This window comes from Ascaphus truei, chromosome 1, assembly GCF_040206685.1.
Source record: "Ascaphus truei isolate aAscTru1 chromosome 1, aAscTru1.hap1, whole genome shotgun sequence".
NCBI classification, from domain to species: domain Eukaryota; kingdom Metazoa; phylum Chordata; class Amphibia; order Anura; family Ascaphidae; genus Ascaphus; species Ascaphus truei.
In genome coordinates this window covers 397,580,193-397,603,121 of record NC_134483.1, presented here as the reverse complement: position 1 = coordinate 397,603,121, position 22,929 = coordinate 397,580,193, and the positions used below count along the sequence as shown (strand labels likewise).

The following is a 22,929-nucleotide window of genomic DNA, read 5'->3' as shown; positions in this document are numbered from 1 at the left end:
AGGACTGCCACAGGTCATATGCAGAGGATAGGGTGTATCTGTTCTGGTTGCTGCTCCGTCGGAACACGTGACCTCCCAGGGATTCTCTCCTTCGGCGACCGGAACTGTGTCACTCTCCGCGACACTGGAGCTTCCGGGGGCTCAAGCCCTCTCTCTCTCCGAAATCACCTCTCAGGACAAACTAACTTAATGTCCCATGCACCGAGACAGCACCTGGGGTAAAAGTACGTTCCCGTCCTTATAGGTTGCCTGAAAGTCGTAGGGCTATTACTCAGCTCACATCTGTCCCTGCGTCCCTGGCCTCAATCAGCAGCATTATCCAGTAATAATACCCCGGCAATGGCAGTATCCAGTAATAATTACTTGATTATTACTGGATACTGCCATTGCCGGGGTATTATTACTGGATAATGCTGCTGATTGAGGCCAGGGACGCAGGGACAGATGTGAGCTGAGTAATAGCCCTACGACTTTCAGGCAACCTATAAGGACGGGAACGTACTTTTACCCCAGGTGCTGTCTTGATTGCATGGGAAATTAAGTTAGTTTGTCCTGAGAGGTGATTTCGGAGAGAGAGAGGGCTTGAGCCCCCGGAAGCTCCAGTGTCGCGGAGAGTGACGCAGTTCCGGTCGCCGAAGGAGAGAATCCCTGGGAGGTCACGTGTTCCGACGGAGCAGCAACCAGAACAGATACACCCTATCCTCTGCATATGACCTGTGGCAGTCCTGTAAGTAGGATCCTGGTTTTAACACACCGGATCCCGCATCTGCCTCATTTATGTATGTGTAATAAATTCTCTTTTTAATTTAGTCAGCCTTACTTGTTTTATGTAGTGTTTGTCCTGTTTGTTTGTCTTGTTTTGTACACCCTTATTGATAGTATCAGCTGTGTTGCACTATGATGTGTTTTCTTTGTCTTTCTCCCTGACATGTATGTGGAGTAACATCTTGGAGAAGTTTGGAGCATCCTAATACTTCTGCATATTATCAGTCATAGAGACATTGTCACCATTGGGTTTTATGAAATGCCGATATGCTTTGCTTACATTTATGTCAGTTTACAGATTGCATTTGGAAATACATTATCAAAAATGTATAGTGTAATAATATTCTTTACAACTTCTTTTTGTTTGGGATCTCCCCCTGCTGCCCAAACTTAGGTTTATCACATCCACCATGAGGAACATATAGGGATCTGTTAAACAGATGGGAATGTAACTTTTGTCGTATTTTGATATCCTATTGAATTGTACTGCTTCCTATTGTGTGGCTTTCAGAAATGTCTGTGGGCTTCCAGTATTGCTTGTCTTGAGGTCTGGTCCTTTCTTTCTGAGCTTGTGATCTTTCTCTCTCCCTTTCTGTCTCTTTCTATACCCACGCTTCTCTCTTCATGGCTCTCACTTACAGGAAGAAGAAATGGAGAAGTTTGGGGTAAGTTGGTTGTTGACCACGTCGCTCACAGCCACCTTTTTCATTCTGCCCATCCGCATTGTTTTCCTTTCTGTTGCTTTTGGCTTTTATTCCCCTTTAACCCTGCTGCCGGCAGACTGTTGATATACCCAACGGGTGCAGATATACTCAATCCATGCGAGAAAAATGAATCATAACAATAACTTCAACAGTCTCTTATGCTTTTATCACCATAATAAGCACACACATTCAGAGATGTACTTATGACCATACTATGTGTGTATAATTGACAGGCTTAATGTCATTAATTTGCCAAGTAGACCAGAAAAAAAAGTGTATGCATTGAAATGTTACACACACGGTTTTAATGTGCAACAAAAAATAAATAAAGGGGCGTTAAGTGATCAAAAATAACTTAGCTGCTGACATATTCCAAATGCATCTCCATCCTCATTCATAACAGTTACAGATTCATTATTTCCCCCTAAAATATACATGTTGCATGATGAACAGTATAGATATTTTCATTTACTAACTGGCTATCTTCCTTACAAAAGAACATTTTCTAGTTGACCTAGAATAATTAGTATTACCACCCCCTCCCCCCCCCCCCCCCTCCAACCCCCCTACGAATACGAGGTACCTTTTTTGAATACGACAGTAAAAACCGTTTTGATTTTGCAGCATGAGCTTGTTCTAGTGTCCCGATCATTTTCAGTGGCTGGCTGTAACTGGGAAGCTTCATTTCAATGCGTTCCTTTCTTTACGCGGAAGTGTAAGGATTCTTAGAAAATACTGAGTCCTCCTGTAGTTTGATGGTACAGTATTACTTAACCCCTTTGCTGTGGGAATAGCCTGTTAGTATTGTTTTGCAATTTATTGAATATTTCTCCTTCAGCGAAGGATAATATTTTTTTCTTTGTAGCTCTTATGAACTCTTAATTACTGGAATGAGGCATGTCGAACTCTTTCATAGGAACCTCGCATGATTACATGTCCACAGTGAGCTATTGTTTTACAAGAGAATGGGAGTTATATTTTTCATTGTCTTCTGTTTTTTTTCATATTTTTGTCCAGGTCCCTTAGTCAAGGTAGTACCAATGCAGCCGTCCTCGATGTGGCGCAGACTGGCGGGCACAAGAAGCGCGTGCGCCGGAGCTCTTTCCTGAACGCCAAGAAACTGTATGAAGATGCTCAGATGGCTCGCAAAGTTAAGCAATACTTGTCCAACCTGGACCTCGAAATGGATGAAGAAAACCTGCAGACTTTCTCTCTGCAGTGCGAGCCGGCGACGAATACATGTAAGCTATGTTTTATCCTTTTGTTGCATAGGTTGTTGGGAAATGCTATTCTTTTAAAAGTGAGTCCTATGTTATTTCCAATACGCGCTCATTGGTACCTGGAGCGTGTATTCTGGTTCAGCTAATTAATTTGATACAGAAAATGTAATACAGGATCAAATTAAAAAAGTGGCCTTGCAAATGTTTTTATTTTTTATAGAATTATGCTCAAAACCAAACTGTTTTAGCCCATTAATATTCCTCCATTCACCCATGCCATTTACAATTTCACTGTTTTATATTGGCCCTAGGAATACTGCCCAGTGGGTTGATATATATATATATATATATATATATATATATATATATATATATATATTAGTTAAACAGTAATAATTGGGATTTTAATGTTTTCTCAGTGCCAAAAAATGCAGGTGACAAGAGATCAGGGAAACCAGACACATCACCAGTGGCGCCACGCGCGGCAACCCAGCAGAAGCAGCAGCAGCAGTCCAAGGTGAACCAGGCGTTGCAGGTGCCGGCGGTGTCTCTCTACCCTTCTCGGAAGAAAGTGCCTGTCAAGGATCTCCCACCATTTGGTAAGTTCAAACCAAGGGCAACTGAAAATGTCACCTTATGTTACTTCTCTATGTTCAATATATCTCGCCAGCGGTGAGACTAGCCTCTGGCATATTATCTCCCCAATATTTTGGAACCCCTCCCAGCATGGTGGTGGTTTCAGAGCTAATTGCCCAAATGAGATGCTTAAGGAGAATGTCTCATGTTGCCCCCACATTGTTGTCCTGTGATATAATTTGCTGAATTCATGGGTTTTCAGAAGATGATTTTGCTTGTTGGAAACCCAGTGAAGTTTATGCAAAGGGTATAGTTACATCACACTAGTAGTTTTGATATTCTAAGTTAGACTTTGAGAAGAAAAATGTGTTGTTTTTTTTCTCTTCCACTTCTTTTTTTCTTTTGCCACCTTGTCATGGCAGATTGTCAACTTATTAAAGAAAACATAGCTTCAGTATAGCTAACTAATGAGAATAAGAGGCGTAGTTACGAAAGAAATGCCCTTGTTTATAGACGACAGTCAAACCAAAGGAAATGGACAGCTTCAGAGGCCATAGACAGCCCACACATCACTCCAGAATCGGGACTGCCAGAGCCCACCTGTGTAACCTGCAACAGTCTGTGCTAAAAGCCCTCTAGTTACAATAGTCTTGGAACTAACATGTGGCCTCCTCCTCACAGGCATAAACTCTCCTCAAGCTTTAAAGAAAATTCTTTCATTATCTGAAGAAGGAAACTTGGAACGGCACAAGAAACAGGCAGAGGACACTGTGTCAAATGCATCATCACAACTCTCTTCTCCTCCCACTTCACCACAGGGATCCCCAAGAAAAGGTAAAAAGACAAAATAATGAGCAAACAATTTTCCCATTACAGCTTTATGAATCATAATACTAAAGACAAGTTAAGACTTAGAGTAAATACATGTGCCTTTAACATTACATAACATTACATTCACATTTAAAAAAAAACATTGATGCTCAAACTGTTGTATATACAGTATGTTCATTTCACACTAACCACGCCATACTGGAAGGTGTTTATATTCCCTCACTTGTCCAAATAGGGCAGCCATGTGGAATGACCATTTACAAATTGCACGTGTTTCTGTTTAGTTGAATATTTACGTTTTATAGTGTGTTTGTGTGTGTGACCTTTTTGTCCCTTCATTAGGGTTACGAATAAATCAAAATACACCTACCGCTAAAGTGTAAACCATGAATCAAACTAATTGATGTGATAACCAAGGGAGGAGTTAAAAAAAAAAAAAAAAACACAAAGTAATCGCAAAAAAATGGAAATGAATAAATGTTGTTGCTTTGGTTCTTGTATAGTATATCACATTTCACTAGGACATCCTCGCAAGGTCAAAAATAATCTAATCACAGAATGTTCATTTTGTCTTCGAAGCCAATACGTTGTTTACAATTTGATATCATTCGTCCGCGACTGACATTGTGGCTTCCTATTGACCGGCATGATAAAAGATTTGTAAGCGCCATTTTGTTTCCCCTCAAAGGGACACTACCAGTAACACCTTACCCGTATTTTGGGATCCAGGGGGTCCCTAACTTAACTTAACTTATCCTCTTTTGTAATTCTCTGTCTTCCCAACATCATGTTGACCACGAGGGCAGAAGATAATATACACTGCAAACTGTGTGGTACCAGTGATGTAATACTTGATAGAAATATGCCTATGAGGATGAGAAAAGTGTTTACCCGGAATCCAATTATTACAACAGTACAGCTATTTATCGGTATGATCAGTTTTAACAAGTAAAGCAGCGGGATTCTTGCCCCTATCCTTGGCAAACATTAGGTCTCTTATCCACCACATTTTTGAATGACAGTCACTAAAATCAGCCAATATTTGTGCATGGAATAGCGAACGGTCTGTGAATGATAATTAAAGGTCATCACTACAGGAAACGTGTATTTATTATTTCCCTTTGTGTGAGGTTTGTAGTTGTCGCTTATGAAAACATCTCGATCAAAAGAACTAAACCTCATCACGAGCTTCAAAGGCGAGGCTGAGAGTATCCCTGTTCAATATAGCTATCTCACATACAATGTTCAATATAGCTATCACACATACAATGTTCAATATAGCTATCACACATACAATGTTCAATATATCTATCACACATACAATGTTCAATATAGCTATCACACATACAATGTTCAATATAGCTATCACACATACAATGTTCAATATAGCTATCACACATACAATGTTCAATATATCTATCACACATACAATGTTCAATATAGCTATCACACATACAATGTTCAATATAGCTATCACACATACAATGTTCAATATATCTATCACACATACAATGTTCAATATATCTATCACACATACAATGTTCAATATAGCTATCACACATACAATGTTCAATATAGCTATCACACATACAATGTTCAATATATCTATCACACATACAATGTTCAATATAGCTATCACACATACAATGTTCAATATAGCTATCACACATAGAATGTTCAATATAGCTATCACACATACAATGTTCAATATAGCTATCACACATACAATGTTCAATATAGCTATCACACATACAATGTTCAATATATCTATCACACATACAATGTTCAATATAGCTATCACACATACAATGTTCAATATAGCTATCACACATACAATGTTCAATATAGCTGTCACACATACAATGTTCAATATATCTATCACACATACAATGTTCAATATAGCTATCACACATACAATGTTCAATATAGCTGTCACACATACAATGTTCAATATATCTATCACACATACAATGTTCAATATATCTATCACACATACAATGTTCAATATAGCTATCACACATACGATGTTCAATATAGCTGTCACACATACAATGTTCAATATATCTATCACACATACAATGTTCAATATATCTATCACACATACAATGTTCAATATAGCTGTCACACATACAATGTTCAATATATCTATCACACATACAATGTTCAATATAGCTATCACACATACAATGTTCAATATAGCTGTCACACATACAATGTTCAATATATCTATCACACATACAATGTTCAATATATCTATCACACATACAATGTTCAATATAGCTATCACACATACAATGTTCAATATAGCTATCACACATACAATGTTCAATATATCTATCACACATACAATGTTCAATATAGCTATCACACATACAATGTTCAATATATCTATCACACATACAATGTTCAATATATCTATCACACATACAATGTTCAATATAGCTATCACACATACAATGTTCAATATAGCTATCACACATAGAATGTTCAATATAGCTATCACACATACAATGTTCAATATAGCTATCACACATACAATGTTCAATATAGCTATCACACATACAATGTTCAATATATCTATCACACATACAATGTTCAATATAGCTATCACACATACAATGTTCAATATAGCTGTCACACATACAATGTTCAATATATCTATCACACATACAATGTTCAATATAGCTATCACACATACAATGTTCAATATAGCTGTCACACATACAATGTTCAATATATCTATCACACATACAATGTTCAATATATCTATCACACATACAATGTTCAATATAGCTATCACACATACGATGTTCAATATAGCTGTCACACATACAATGTTCAATATATCTATCACACATACAATGTTCAATATATCTATCACACATACAATGTTCAATATAGCTGTCACACATACAATGTTCAATATATCTATCACACATACAATGTTCAATATAGCTATCACACATACAATGTTCAATATAGCTGTCACACATACAATGTTCAATATATCTATCACACATACAATGTTCAATATAGCTATCACACATACAATGTTCAATATAGCTATCACACATACAATGTTCAATATAGCTATCACACATACAATGTTCAATATATCTATCACACATACAATGTTCAATATATCTATCACACATACAATGTTCAATATAGCTATCACACATACAATGTTCAATATAGCTATCACACATACAATGTTCAATATATCTATCACACATACAATGTTCAATATAGCTATCACACATACAATGTTCAATATAGCTATCACACATACAATGTTCAATATAGCTATCACACATACAATGTTCAATATATCTATCACACATACAATGTTCAATATATCTATCACACATACAATGTTCAATATAGCTATCACACATACAATGTTCAATATATCTATCACACATACAATGTTCAATATAGCTATCACACATACAATGTTCAATATAGCTATCACACATACAATGTTCAATATAGCTATCACACATACAATGTTCAATATAGCTATCACACATACAATGTTCAATATAGCTATCACACATACAATGTTCAATATAGCTGTCACACATACAATGTTCAATATATCTATCACACATACAATGTTCAATATAGCTGTCACACATACAATGTTCAATATATCTATCACACATACAATGTTCAATATAGCTATCACACATACAATGTTCAATATATCTATCACACATACAATGTTCAATATAGCTATCACACATACGATGTTCAATATAGCTGTCACACATACAATGTTCAATATATCTATCACACATACGATGTTCAATATAGCTGTCACACATACAATGTTCAATATATCTATCACACATACAATGTTCAATATATCTATCACACATACAATGTTCAATATAGCTGTCACACATACAATGTTCAATATATCTATCACACATACAATGTTCAATATAGCTATCACACATACAATGTTCAATATAGCTGTCACACATACAATGTTCAATATATCTATCACACATACAATGTTCAATATAGCTATCACACATACAATGTTCAATATAGCTATCACACATACAATGTTCAATATAGCTATCACACATACAATGTTCAATATATCTATCACACATACAATGTTCAATATATCTATCACACATACAATGTTCAATATAGCTATCACACATACAATGTTCAATATATCTATCACACATACAATGTTCAATATATCTATCACACATACAATGTTCAATATAGCTATCACACATACAATGTTCAATATAGCTATCACACATACAATGTTCAATATAGCTATCACACATACAATGTTCAATATATCTATCACACATACAATGTTCAATATATCTATCACACATACAATGTTCAATATAGCTATCACACATACAATGTTCAATATATCTATCACACATACAATGTTCAATATATCTATCACACATACAATGTTCAATATAGCTGTCACACATACAATGTTCAATATAGCTATCACACATACAATGTTCAATATAGCTATCACACATACAATGTTCAATATAGCTATCACACATACAATGTTCAATATAGCTATCACACATACAATGTTCAATTAAGCTATCACACATACGATGTTCAATATAGCTGTCACACATACGATGTTCAATATATCTATCACACATACGATGTTCAATATAGCTATCACACATACAATGTTCAATATAGCTGTCACACATACAATGTTCAATATATCTATCACACATACAATGTTCAATATATCTATCACACATACAATGTTCAATATAGCTGTCACACATACAATGTTCAATATAGCTATCACACATACAATGTTCAATATAGCTATCACACATACAATGTTCAATATATCTATCACACATACAATGTTCAATATAGCTATCACACATACGATGTTCAATATAGCTGTCACACATACAATGTTCAATATATCTATCACACATACAATGTTCAATATATCTATCACACATACAATGTTCAATATATCTATCACACATACAATGTTCAATATATCTATCACACATACAATGTTCAATATAGCTATCACACATACAATGTTCAATATAGCTATCACACATACAATGTTCAATATATCTATCACACATACAATGTTCAATATATCTATCACACATACAATGTTCAATATAGCTATCACACATACAATGTTCAATATATCTATCACACATACAATGTTCAATATAGCTATCACACATACAATGTTCAATATAGCTATTACACATAGAATGTTCAATATAGCTATCACACATACAATGTTCAATATAGCTATCACACATACAATGTTCAATATAGCTATCACACATACAATGTTCAATATAGCTGTCACACATACAATGTTCAATATATCTATCACACATACAATGTTCAATATAGCTATCACACATACAATGTTCAATATAGCTGTCACACATACAATGTTCAATATATCTATCACACATACAATGTTCAATATAGCTATCACACATACAATGTTCAATATAGCTATCACACATACAATGTTCAATATAGCTATCACACATACAATGTTCAATATATCTATCACACATACAATGTTCAATATATCTATCACACATACAATGTTCAATATAGCTATCACACATACAATGTTCAATATAGCTATCACACATACAATGTTCAATATATCTATCACACATACAATGTTCAATATAGCTATCACACATACAATGTTCAATATAGCTATCACACATACAATGTTCAATATAGCTATCACACATACAATGTTCAATATATCTATCACACATACAATGTTCAATATATCTATCACACATACAATGTTCAATATAGCTATCACACATACAATGTTCAATATATCTATCACACATACAATGTTCAATATATCTATCACACATACAATGTTCAATATAGCTGTCACACATACAATGTTCAATATAGCTATCACACATACAATGTTCAATATAGCTATCACACATACAATGTTCAATATAGCTATCACACATACAATGTTCAATATAGCTATCACACATACGATGTTCAATATAGCTGTCACACATACGATGTTCAATATATCTATCACACATACGATGTTCAATATAGCTATCACACATACAATGTTCAATATAGCTGTCACACATACAATGTTCAATATATCTATCACACATACAATGTTCAATATATCTATCACACATACAATGTTCAATATAGCTGTCACACATACAATGTTCAATATAGCTATCACACATACAATGTTCAATATAGCTATCACACATACAATGTTCAATATATCTATCACACATACAATGTTCAATATAGCTATCACACATACGATGTTCAATATAGCTGTCACACATACAATGTTCAATATATCTATCACACATACAATGTTCAATATATCTATCACACATACAATGTTCAATATATCTATCACACATACAATGTTCAATATATCTATCACACATACAATGTTCAATATAGCTATCACACATACAATGTTCAATATAGCTATCACACATACAATGTTCAATATATCTATCACACATACAATGTTCAATATATCTATCACACATACAATGTTCAATATAGCTATCACACATACAATGTTCAATATATCTATCACACATACAATGTTCAATATAGCTATCACACATACAATGTTCAATATAGCTATTACACATAGAATGTTCAATATAGCTATCACACATACAATGTTCAATATATCTATCACACATACAATGTTCAATATAGCTATCACACATACAATGTTCAATATAGCTGTCACACATACAATGTTCAATATAGCTATCACACATACAATGTTCAATATAGCTATCACACATACAATGTTCAATATAGCTGTCACACATACAATGTTCAATATATCTATCACACATACAATGTTCAATATAGCTATCACACATACAATGTTCAATATAGCTATCACACATACAATGTTCAATATAGCTGTCACACATACAATGTTCAATATATCTATCACACATACAATGTTCAATATATCTATCACACATACAATGTTCAATATATCTATCACACATACAATGTTCAATATAGCTGTCACACATACAATGTTCAATATAGCTGTCACACATACAATGTTCAATATTGCTATCACACATACAATGTTCAATATAGCTATCACACATACAATGTTCAATATAGCTGTCACACATACAATGTTCAATATTGCTATCACACATACAATGTTCAATATAGCTATCACACATACAATGTTCAATATAGCTGTCACACATACAATGTTCAAAATATCTATCACACATACAATGTTCAATATATCTATCACACATACAATGTTCAATATAGCTATCACACATACAATGTTCAATATAGCTATCACACATACAATGTTCAATATATCTATCACACATACAATGTTCAATATATCTATCACACATACAATGTTCAATATATCTATCACACATACAATGTTCAATATAGCTATCACACATACAATGTTCAATATATCTATCACAAATACAATGTTCAATATAGCTGTCACACATACAATGTTCAATATATCTATCACACATACAATGTTCAATATAGCTGTCACACATACAATGTTCAATATATCTATCACACATACAATGTTCAATATAGCTATCACACATACAATGTTCAATATATCTATCACACATACAATGTTCAATATAGCGATCACACATACAATGTTCAATATAGCTATCACACATACAATGTTCAATATAGCTATCACACATACAATGTTCAATATATCTATCACACATACAATGTTCAATATAGCTATCACACATACAATGTTCAATATATCTATCACACATACAATGTTCAATATATCTATCACACATACAATGTTCAATATAGCTATCACACATACAATGTTCAATATATCTATCACACATACAATGTTCAATATAGCTATCACACATATACAATGTTCAATATAGCTATCACACATACAATGTTCAATATAGCTATCACACATACAATGTTCAATATATCTATCACACATACAATGTTCAATATAGCTATCAAACATACAATGTTCAATATAGCTGTCACACATACAATGTTCAATATATCTATCACACATACAATGTTCAATATAGCTGTCACACATACAATGTTCAATATATCTATCACACATACAATGTTCAATATAGCTGTCACACATACAATGTTCAATATAGCTGTCACACATACAATGTTCAATATAGCTGTCACACATACAATGTTCAATATATCTATCACACATACAATGTTCAATATAGCTGTCACACATACAATGTTCAATATAGCTATCACACATACAATGTTTAATATAGCTATCACACATACAATGTTCAATATAGCTATCACACATACAATGTTCAATATAGCTATCACACATACAATGTTCAATATATCTATCACACATACAATGTTCAATATAGCTATCATACATACAATGTTCAATATAGCTATCACACATACAATGTTCAATATAGCTATCACACATACAATGTTCAATATAGCTATCACACATACAATGTTCAATATATCTATCACACATACAATGTTCAATATATCTATCACACATACAATGTTCAATATAGCTGTCACACATACAATGTTCAATATATCTATCACACATACAATGTTCAATATAGCTATCACACATACAATGTTCAATATAGCTGTCACACATACAATGTTCAATATATCTATCACACATACAATGTTCAATATAGCTATCACACATACAATGTTCAATATAGCTATCACACATACAATGTTCAATATATCTATCACACATACAATGTTCAATATAGCTGTCACACATACAATTTTCAATATATCTATCACACATACAATGTTCAATATAGCTATCACACATACAATGTTCAATATAGCTATCACACATACAATGTTCAATATAGCTATCACACATACAATGTTCAATATATCTATCACACATACAATGTTCAATATAGCTATCACACATACAATGTTCAATATATCTATCACACATACAATGTTCAATATAGCTGTCACACATACAATGTTTAATATATCTATCACACATACAATGTTCAATATAGCTATCACACATACAATGTTCAATATAGCTATCACACATACAATGTTCAATATAGCTATCACACATACAATGTTCAATATATCTATCACACATACAATGTTCAATATAGCTATCACACGTACAAGATAAGCAAATAGCTTGTTCTTGAAGATCTGTTGTTATCCCTTTTATTCTAAGGAGTGATTAATATGAAAGGCCCCTTATAACAACAATAGGATAATAACTTTCTGCAAATAGCATAAAGTTCCTCTGTCTGTTTAACTTGCAAAGAGGTAGTTGATTCTTATTGAGGGGGGGGGGGGCAAGACTTAATGGAACATCTAAATAATCGATGGATTCATAATCATGTTCTTCACAAAAAATGTAACATTTGTTTTACGGTCGCAGTCCAGATACAAAAAGGTCTTCTGTGTACTTATATTTAGCATTTAAAAAAAAATAATGATGTGGTTACATGTATTTCTTCTCAAAATCATTCATATAAATGTTTGCATAGCTGTTCCTCATAGCTGTTTGCTTGTTGCAAATATCAATATATATATATATATATATATATTTTTTTTTTTAACTTTTAAAAGCATTTGAATAAATAACTAAATTATGTAATTTAAATTGTAATTATGTAACTCAATAGGTGGATGAATATGATATAACTGAGTACGTGTGTGGGATTGAAGTACTGTAGTACCGACGAGTATTCTAAAACAAATCTGGGGCCATCACCAACAAGACCCAGGTACATGCTGGGTACATGCTGGGTACATGCTGGGTACATGCTGGGTACATTCTGCAACATTTCAGTGACATTTCTGCAGACAGACTAATGGCCCATTGGATTAACAGCGGGGGTCCCTGGCAGCCCATTCAAACTGAATGGGACTGCCAGGGACCCCTGCTGTGTTAATCCGATGGGCCATTAGTCTCTGCAGAAATGTCACTGAAATGTTGCAGCATGTACCCAGCATGTACTTGTTGTTGATGGCCCCAGATTTTCCAAGGCGAGTTTTAGAATACTCGTCGGCGCACCTGTATATACTGAACTGATGCCCATAGTAAATCTATCTGTCAAATCCCAACATGTAGTTATTTTATTGAAAAAGTATTTAGTAACTCTGACAAAAGAACCAGCAACTGCAAGTGGTTGAAAAAATACATCCAATTACAGGGCTATATGCAACAATAGGGATTAAAGATCAAAGTGCCCCCATCCAGTGAATAGTGAAATTATGTATTATTATGTATTTTATGCATAAAAATTGTAACAATGTCAATATATTTAGGTGAACCCTAAACTAGAGAAGCATCACAATAACACGTTCAGGTACTTGGGATAATGTACTCCTCCTCCAGCTGTGGTCTGAGTATTGGGAGCCGATTATAAAACTTTGACAAACTTGACATCTTTTTGAGAAGACAGAGTAACCTGATTAATCATTTAATTGCTAGCAATTTAGGGTAACATACTAAATAAACACAAATTAACCCCCTCTGCTGGGGCAGGGAAGAGCAACTGTTTTTTTTAACGCAACACCTACACTACTTGGTGTTCTGTACAATACTAGCTATATGGCTATAGGGAAGGAACCCAATCTGCAGAGGAATACGCCGTTTGGAAGTTATTCACCTTATTATGTGTAAATCTTTTTAACTCCTATGAGGATTATCAACACATTGGTTTTAGTGGTGTGGAAATTTGGTTTATTGCAATGCTGATGACAGCTTTATACTGGTCCGAAATGACAAAACTAATGTCTTTCCATATTTGTAATATGGAAATAATAATTTTTGCTTTTTTGAATTTGGTTAAAACAGCAAAACATGTGAAATCGTATATGGGTTTTTAAAAAAATAAATGAGTTAAGTAGTATTTGATAATAGTGACTTGTTTTTAAAAAAAAAAATTATTTTATTATTATTTGCCATTTTTAATGAGTTTTAAAGCCTCCTTTGATTTCTATAGCCGGTTTTGGCACAACTCCGCAGCAGTGCAAGATCTTTGTAATACTTTCCTGTTAGTGATACTTTGTTGCCAATGTTCCCAGCAGTTTGAGCTGCAAACTGTAACAATATATATAACCTAAGTAATATCAGGATACATTGTAGCTGCTGAGTTACGCTGCCTGAAGGATTGATTGGAACTGAAAGGCGACCATTATATTAGGCACACAATCAGAATTTGTACAGGTTTATAACAGGAGCACGCTTGCCAGTTTAGGTAAGAATGTAGAATTATGCATTGTCACATAGAAGAAGAAGAAGAAGAAGAAGAAGAAGAAGAAGAAGAAAAGGGAGAATGTAGCAATGCTGCTTTAACTATTTAAGGACTGGTGGTGGTACTCTCGTTTTTTCCCCCCTCAAATTCCAACAAGGCAATATTTTCGATTTCTCGAATTAAGTTGTCCTAATTAAAGACTACATTAAAAACGGCTGATTTTGTTTTTTAATTTATGTATTTCTGCAAGTGTTTTTTGATCTTCCCAATAATGTGTGTTTATTCTTCCTGCAGGTTATGCACTGGCTGCTAGTGGCACTGTGGATAATTTCTCAGACTCTGGACACAGTGAGATCTCCTCCCGTTCTAGCATTGTCAGCAATTCTTCCTTTGACGGTGTCCACCTGCATGATGATAGACGGCAACGGCATTCAGTCAGCATCGTGGAGACCAATCTTGGGGTTGGAAGGACTGATAGAAGAGCTGTAAATGAAGCAGACCAGTGCTGCTTAGGGTAAGAGTTTGCACATGTCTGTAAGAGGATAAAATGCCTTCCTAATCACAACTTGACATTTTCCAATTTAACATTTGCCCACACTGTCCAAAAAATTCTGGTTCATTCATGCAAGTCCAAGTATTATAGATCAACTCTGTGTGGAATGTATTTTTTTTTTAACGTTTATATAATTGACCCAATATTTTTAGACCGTTGAGGCCATATCTGGCTTTGCTGTTTCATTGGCATATGAATTGTGGGGGTTTAATTGACAAATTGAAATGATGGCAAGATGTTAAAATTCATGCATGCCTTTTTAACAAATGCATTAACGAACTCCTTCCTAAATCCTCATGGGCATCATACATCTACTTTAAAGCAATTGCGTGAGGTTCATGCTCAGTATCAATGAAAATAGAAGTAAAGAGCCTCAATGATCAATCCACACATTTTAATGTCAAAAGCTAGCTCATGCATAGTACCTGAGACTTGGTGCAAAGGAAGTCTAGAACACGTATCTTTGCAGGGACAACACAATCTTTACTGTTTTTTTTTTTTTTTTTTTTACTTGAAAGCATTAAATTACATCACATCTATCGTAGAACATTATTAAAGATCTCAAATACTTCAGGTATTTATCATCACTACCCTTTTCTGTATTCGAATTCCTCCAAACACCATTACTTAAACCACAGCTTGGGGATCAGTCCTTTTGTTGGGTATCACTTTTGACTGATGGCTTGAGTCACAAACGTGGGAGCTTTAGCTGGGCCACACTGTATTTTATTTATTATTTTGAATAAGTAGAACGGACTTTAGGGAGCAGTGAGCTATAAAGATACATAGTATAATTATTCAGTTAAGCATATTTTTTATGTTGAGAGGGATTATTACTGCTGAACTTGAAATTCAGCTTTATTTGTAAATGTGGCTTTTGTGTGCTCTTGAAATTAACTATAAATGTATCCAAGGTCAGACATATTTAAACTATCTAAATATAGAATAAGAGTATGGCTAATGTTTTTGTCATAAGTTTGACATTTTCACCACTATTTTTCTAGCTCCTTTGCGCCCTTGGCAGAGAACCGAAGCTTATATGGTGGTGCAACAGTTCTCTCCTCTCCCAGCATGGAAGAGCTGTCCCAGGACCAGGGAGACAGAGCTTCTCTGGATGCAGCTGATAGTGGCCGTGGTAGCTGGACCTCTTGTTCAAGTGGATCCCATGACAATATACAGACCATACCACACCAGAGAAGTTGGGAGACACTTCCTTTTGGCCATGTCCATTTCGATCACACAGCGGATGGGGCAGGATTTTGGGCCTCGGGTAGTCATATAGACCAGGTTATTTTACCGGATCATAGCACAAAGTATGGCAGACACAGCCAAGGAAGAGAGGCTTTGGATCAAGCACAGTCCAGAGCAAACTGGGCATCATCAACAGGCTACTGGGGTGAGGACTCTGAAGGAGACACTGGCACCATTAAGAGAAGAGGTGGAAAGGATGTTACTCTTGAAGCTGAAACCTGCAGCATAACGTCTTTGACTTCAGATGAGTCAAAGCCACTACTTGTACCCACTCACATAGCTGTAACTACAAGTTCTGCAAAAGGTCTTATTGGTAAGAACAGTTGTTATTTATACAGTGGTTGTCTTATAGTTTTATGTAATTTGCTTATGTTCAGTATAAACATATATCTTTTGAAAAGATTGTCTGGTAAAACAGGTGACGTTAAATAAATCATGATTTTATACTGTAGTTCAAATTATCAACAGTTTGGTGAGCTCATTGAATTCGCCCAATTAAACTAGCTTCTGTGAATTTATATAAAGCAAATTTATTTCATGATCACATCAATGTTAAAAATGCTTAAATGTATAGTTGATTGACCAAGCCACAGACGTGCACATAAAAAGCATTAGCAGTTAAATTATGTAATGGTTTATGAAGTTAACTGATAAATGATATATTAACTAAACCAGGGAACAAACACAATTTATTATATTCAGGATAAGCATTTGTGACTTTTCTGAGATGCTTTCATTAGTTGTTCTGTTGAAATATTATCCTTGTTTGAAGGACAGGTAAATATATTTATTGTAAGGAATATAAATGTTCACATACTTCTTAGTGGATAGGCCGCTTTTATTAAAAAAAAAATCAAGCACCAAACAAATATATAGGTCAAGAAAACATTTAAAGCACTGTAAGATTCAGGGGTCATCAAATAATCTCCCGTGACACAATCTACATAGCATGTCGTGTCTCTTACATTTTTGAATAGAGATAAAGTGCTATTCTCACTGTTTGTAGATTTTGTAAATATGCAGTTTTTTTTTCTCTCTTTATTTTTTACAAAGCTATTTTCTTTCTGTTCCTTTTTCTTTTGTTACACTAATTGTCTCTTATGGTAGTATATTGTATTGCTACAGCACGGAAAGAAGGACGGTATCGAGAACCGCCACCGACACCACCGGGCTACGTAGGGATTCCCATCGCTGACTTTGCTGAAGGACACCCGCACCTGTCCAGAAAGCCCCCAGATTACAACGTGGCGTTGCAGCGTTCCAGAATGATGGCTCGGAGAAGTGAGAGCGAAGGAGCGGCAGCAACCTCCCCGCCATCACACAACCAGCCACCTTGCAGGCCAGTAAATAAACCACAGTGGCATAAACCAAACGAGTCTGACCCGCGACTTGCTCATTATCAGGCACAAGGGGTTACCACAGAGGACGATGGTAAATATCTGTGGCGCTAAAATGTAAATCTAAATACAAATATTCTATGAATTAATTCTAAGGGAAGGGCAATGGCATGCTTAATAGATTTAAAGTAGCTGGTTAATATAGTTTAAAAAAAATAAATAATAATAATAGTAGTCAGACCAGTATTTTAATTTTTGTAGCATTTAACATTTCCCTAATAAATGCCATGGAGGGTTTTTATCATCGCTATCCAATCTGTTTTGGTGATCAGACTGTTTCAGTCAATAAATGTAAAAGGTAAATCATTTTTTGTTTTTTGTTCATTATAAATGAATAACGATGCCATTATTATTCAAAAAGATCAATATAATTTGCTGATAATCAAGAATTCAGCTGACACAAAGAAAACATATGAATTTTCCCCAGGATACAAATAAGTAATAACATTACTCAGGACTAGATCTTTCTAAGGCAGCCAGTTACACTGAAAACGTCTTTCAAAATGAATATTGGCATGTGGGACTTTTTAAGGGTGCAATCCAATGTAGCAGGACCTAAAACAACCTTTTGTAAACTATCTCACAATCGAATTGGCTTTCATAAAAATAAAAGCAAAGATGGTCATGTTTCGCACAGCGTGACATCGAATTAAAGGGAGTGACCCCTCAAGTATCACCATGTTGACAAACAAACTCTAAAAATAATGTAAAAATACAATTAGGTGTCAATTTTTGAAAAACAATGCATCAATCACCCACTTGCAACCCCACGGTAAAATGGTTTGCATCAATGTGTAATTGGATGTTAGTTGCTTGTACATTGGTAGGATGAAGGAAACGGCTTACAGAGAAAAAGACCGGCAGTGGGCAATATTGCTCTGTTCTGTCCTTCTGCAAGGTGCAAGTAGGAGTGAATAACAGGCATAAGAGTGCATCCATCTTTCGGGTGTTTATATAGTTTAGTAAACTTAAAGACAATCAATGATTATACCATGCTACTTGAGTTTAACATCTGCAAAAAATATCTTCTAAACTTATTCACTACCACAACCTCCAAGATCCCGCAATGCATTGCTTGGACAATAAAGGGGTTAAGATGGTGAATCCTCTCCAGCGTGTGGGATAGAGTATCTTTCAAGACCACACAAGTCATGTGGATTCACATCCCGATCAGAAGTGATATTGTACATAAAAGAAAAGGCACCTTTGTGGAATTGAAAAGTCAATAACTTATATGTTGGACCAATCAAAAGTGTATCATTCAGCAACTAATTCAGTTTTGTACTGAGCCAACAGAATTTAAACTCTGCATGTTTGCCCATGTCCTGTAGTAATATCGTTTATTTGTATTTTGCTATTTTCTTTTCAGCAGATGATGAGCAAGTATCTGCGGTGTAAGGATCAGAGCTCTTCCCACACCAGGTTGAGCCACCTTGAAATGAGAGCACAAGAAGATGCCCGACGTGATAGGAGCCTTTGGACCTCAAGTTAAAAGATGGTGGACCTGTTTCCTCCTTCTCTGCCTTAAAGCAGCATTGGGCATCTTCTACCCCTTTGCCCTTCTCCCTGGCATGTGAAATACTGTGAAGAATTCGCCCTGGCACTTTTTTGTTCCCCAAACTGTGTTGCTTGAAAATACACAGTGCAGCAACCTCCACGTTCTGACGGTCGCTGGCTGACACCTCGCACAGTATCATTCCAAACTCACCAATCATCATATCAGCAATGATAAACTGTGGCTGCACTTCCTCATGCCTGGAGGGGTGTTTTTTATCTTCCCTTTAGATTTTAATCATATTCCTAGCATTGCGTCTCAGTTGGTTAAATGGGACAAGCTAGTCATCTGATTACATTGGCCCTTTTTAACGTCAGCTGAGATTGCTTTTAAATAATCTCAGTGCAGTTTGAGTTGGTTTTGATTGTTTACAATGCCTATTTTGTTACAACCTATCCCCTTTTATGTGTGAGGCGTCTGCAACATTTTGTGTTTCAGGATCCTCCTGCAATAAAGGGGACACACTTTGCATTCAGAGAGCATATTTGTTACATCAGGATAAATACAGTGTTATTTCACACCTAAGTTATGATTATTTTTTTATGTTTATAGAGATTTTTAATTGAGAAATGAACTGGATAATATTGAAGTGATGGCAGCTTGGATCCTGAACTAACGCTACTAGCTGTTAATACTGACCCAATAGCAAACCTTCTCATTACTGACGTGTAAACGACATCTTCAGCGACCATTGACATGATTTTATAGGCCAGCCTTTGCGATGCAGCATTTTCATGGAAACAGAAAACGGACCTCTTTAAAAGCCTTTGTGGGACACTGCACTTGTAGAGAAGGCCAATGTGTAGCATTCACCTGCTCACAGCTGCTATGTAATCCTTTCATGACTGAAATCGCCCTCTTTTCCCCTCACCCTTTGCACAGACTCCGGATAAGTGAAGGCTGCCAATCCGAGTAATACTCCTATGTGAGGAACTTGTGGTCTTGAATTATTTTTGTTTTGTTTTTTCAATTGAGCTCAGCTGATCATATTGATCAGTGGATAAACATATATAGATACAACTTTAAAAAAAAGAAAATATGGAAACAAACTGCAGTGCTTTTTCACTGTACAAAACAATGTCAGTGCTTTATTTAATTATTCTCTCTATCCTGTAATCATGGCTTTTGTCTACCTTCGCTTCTATATCACATTGTCAATTATGCCTATGTAATTTTACATGTAATATGCATTATTTGCCAGCTTTATTATGTAGGCGATGGACCTCGTGCATATAGGCAGACAGAAGCCTAGCTCTATCACACATTGCACAAATGTTCTAAGCATTATGTAATCGTAGGATATAGGACTGCTTATCTCAGTTCGCTCTGTGATGTCAAGTGCAGAATGTACAACTAACTGGTGATTTCCTCATACTTTTGATACTACTTGTACCTGTATGTCTTTTAGAAAGACATTGGTAGAGTCTGTATCCCTTTTGTATTTTTAATACAATAATTGTACATATTGGTTATATTTTTGTTGAAAATGGTAGAAATGTACTATGTTTATGCTTCTACATCCAGTTTGTATGAAGCTGGAGAATAAATAAATATAACAAACAGAATCGATGTATTTGCTGTTAGCGTTTCACCTTCTTGTAAGAAGACGGTCTGGAAAGGCTTTGGTTCATCATGTGTGGTGTACATTTGTGTGATGCGATCGTGATTTGTACAGGTCTGTTTTGTATGGGCCTTGAACATTGCAGTGACTGCAGCTGCTCCTGCTAGGTTACATTACAGACTGGTCTGATGGGTTTAAACAAAATTGGGGTCTCTTATCTTTTGTATCTTTTCCCTTTTTATCCTTGGCAGCTTTACCTTGGGTTCTAAATAACTGCTCGATTACAGCTTGAGCACATGAGAAGTCATTTTCAGATGTGTATTGAACAGTATGCATGGTCGGGAGGCTATTTTAAAGAAACAATCCATGATTGGTTGCATACATTTTTATATATCCGTGTCATGTTGTATTACCAGGATACTGAGCCCTGAAATGCGATCCCAGAGATACAATCAAATAGAAAAAAAAACACTTCCTGTTAAGAATTTGGGCAAATGAAAAATAAAAGGTTCTACGTTGTGAACACTGCATCATTACAATGTGAAATAAGCTTGAATACATTCCAGAGACGATTACTGCGTTACGTTGACTCTTACACTAATGAGATTATTTTAATTAACAAAATCAAAGTGCAGTCATCACACAAGAAAAAAAATGATGTGAAAGTAATTTCATAGGATGTGTTTGCTGTTTCTTTATAATACACCAAACGTTGTATTTGCCGAGTTGGAGAATTAATGAATGATTATATATGTCTATCTCTACTGGTGATACAGCCGCACGCCACTTAACACGAAACATAACTGCCTGAGTGTTCTCCGCATTAAAGTAATAGTACAGGTGAGGGTTGGGCGGTAACAGATAAACTCCCATGATAATGATATCAATACATTTATTGTGATAAATATTAGATTATTTTTTTTAAGCCATAAAATGTTCTAGTTAATCTGAATAAGTGTTTAAATGAAATACATTTTCTGTAGGTTGACCAAAACAGAGCCCTTCATTTCCAACCCCTTTCGATGCCTGCACTTCACCTTTTCTTACACTGCTCCCATCACCCCTCATCCCATCACTCTCACCCTGAGATACACCCTGCATTTAAAAACATATTTCATTTATAAAATGTTCATAATACATCAAATATGTTTGATGTATTTTTAAAATTGTTTAAATTAAATGTGTTTTTAAA

At 35.0% G+C, this 22,929-nt stretch overlaps 1 protein-coding gene across 1 annotated transcript in view; it reads left to right on the top strand.

The window, feature by feature from the left end:
* RAPGEF2 (Rap guanine nucleotide exchange factor 2) overlaps positions 1 to 21,741 on the top strand; it is a 319,916-nt gene extending 298,175 nt beyond the window's left edge. The window contains 8 exon segments of the mRNA XM_075612336.1: positions 1,407 to 1,430; positions 2,487 to 2,710; positions 3,109 to 3,288; positions 3,947 to 4,099; positions 15,715 to 15,934; positions 16,978 to 17,537; positions 18,350 to 18,655; positions 19,994 to 21,741. Coding sequence (XP_075468451.1) covers positions 1,407 to 1,430; positions 2,487 to 2,710; positions 3,109 to 3,288; positions 3,947 to 4,099; positions 15,715 to 15,934; positions 16,978 to 17,537; positions 18,350 to 18,655; positions 19,994 to 20,019 — 1,693 coding nt within the window. The 3' untranslated portion in view covers positions 20,020 to 21,741.
* Positions 21,742 to 22,929: the final 1,188 nt, after the last annotated feature.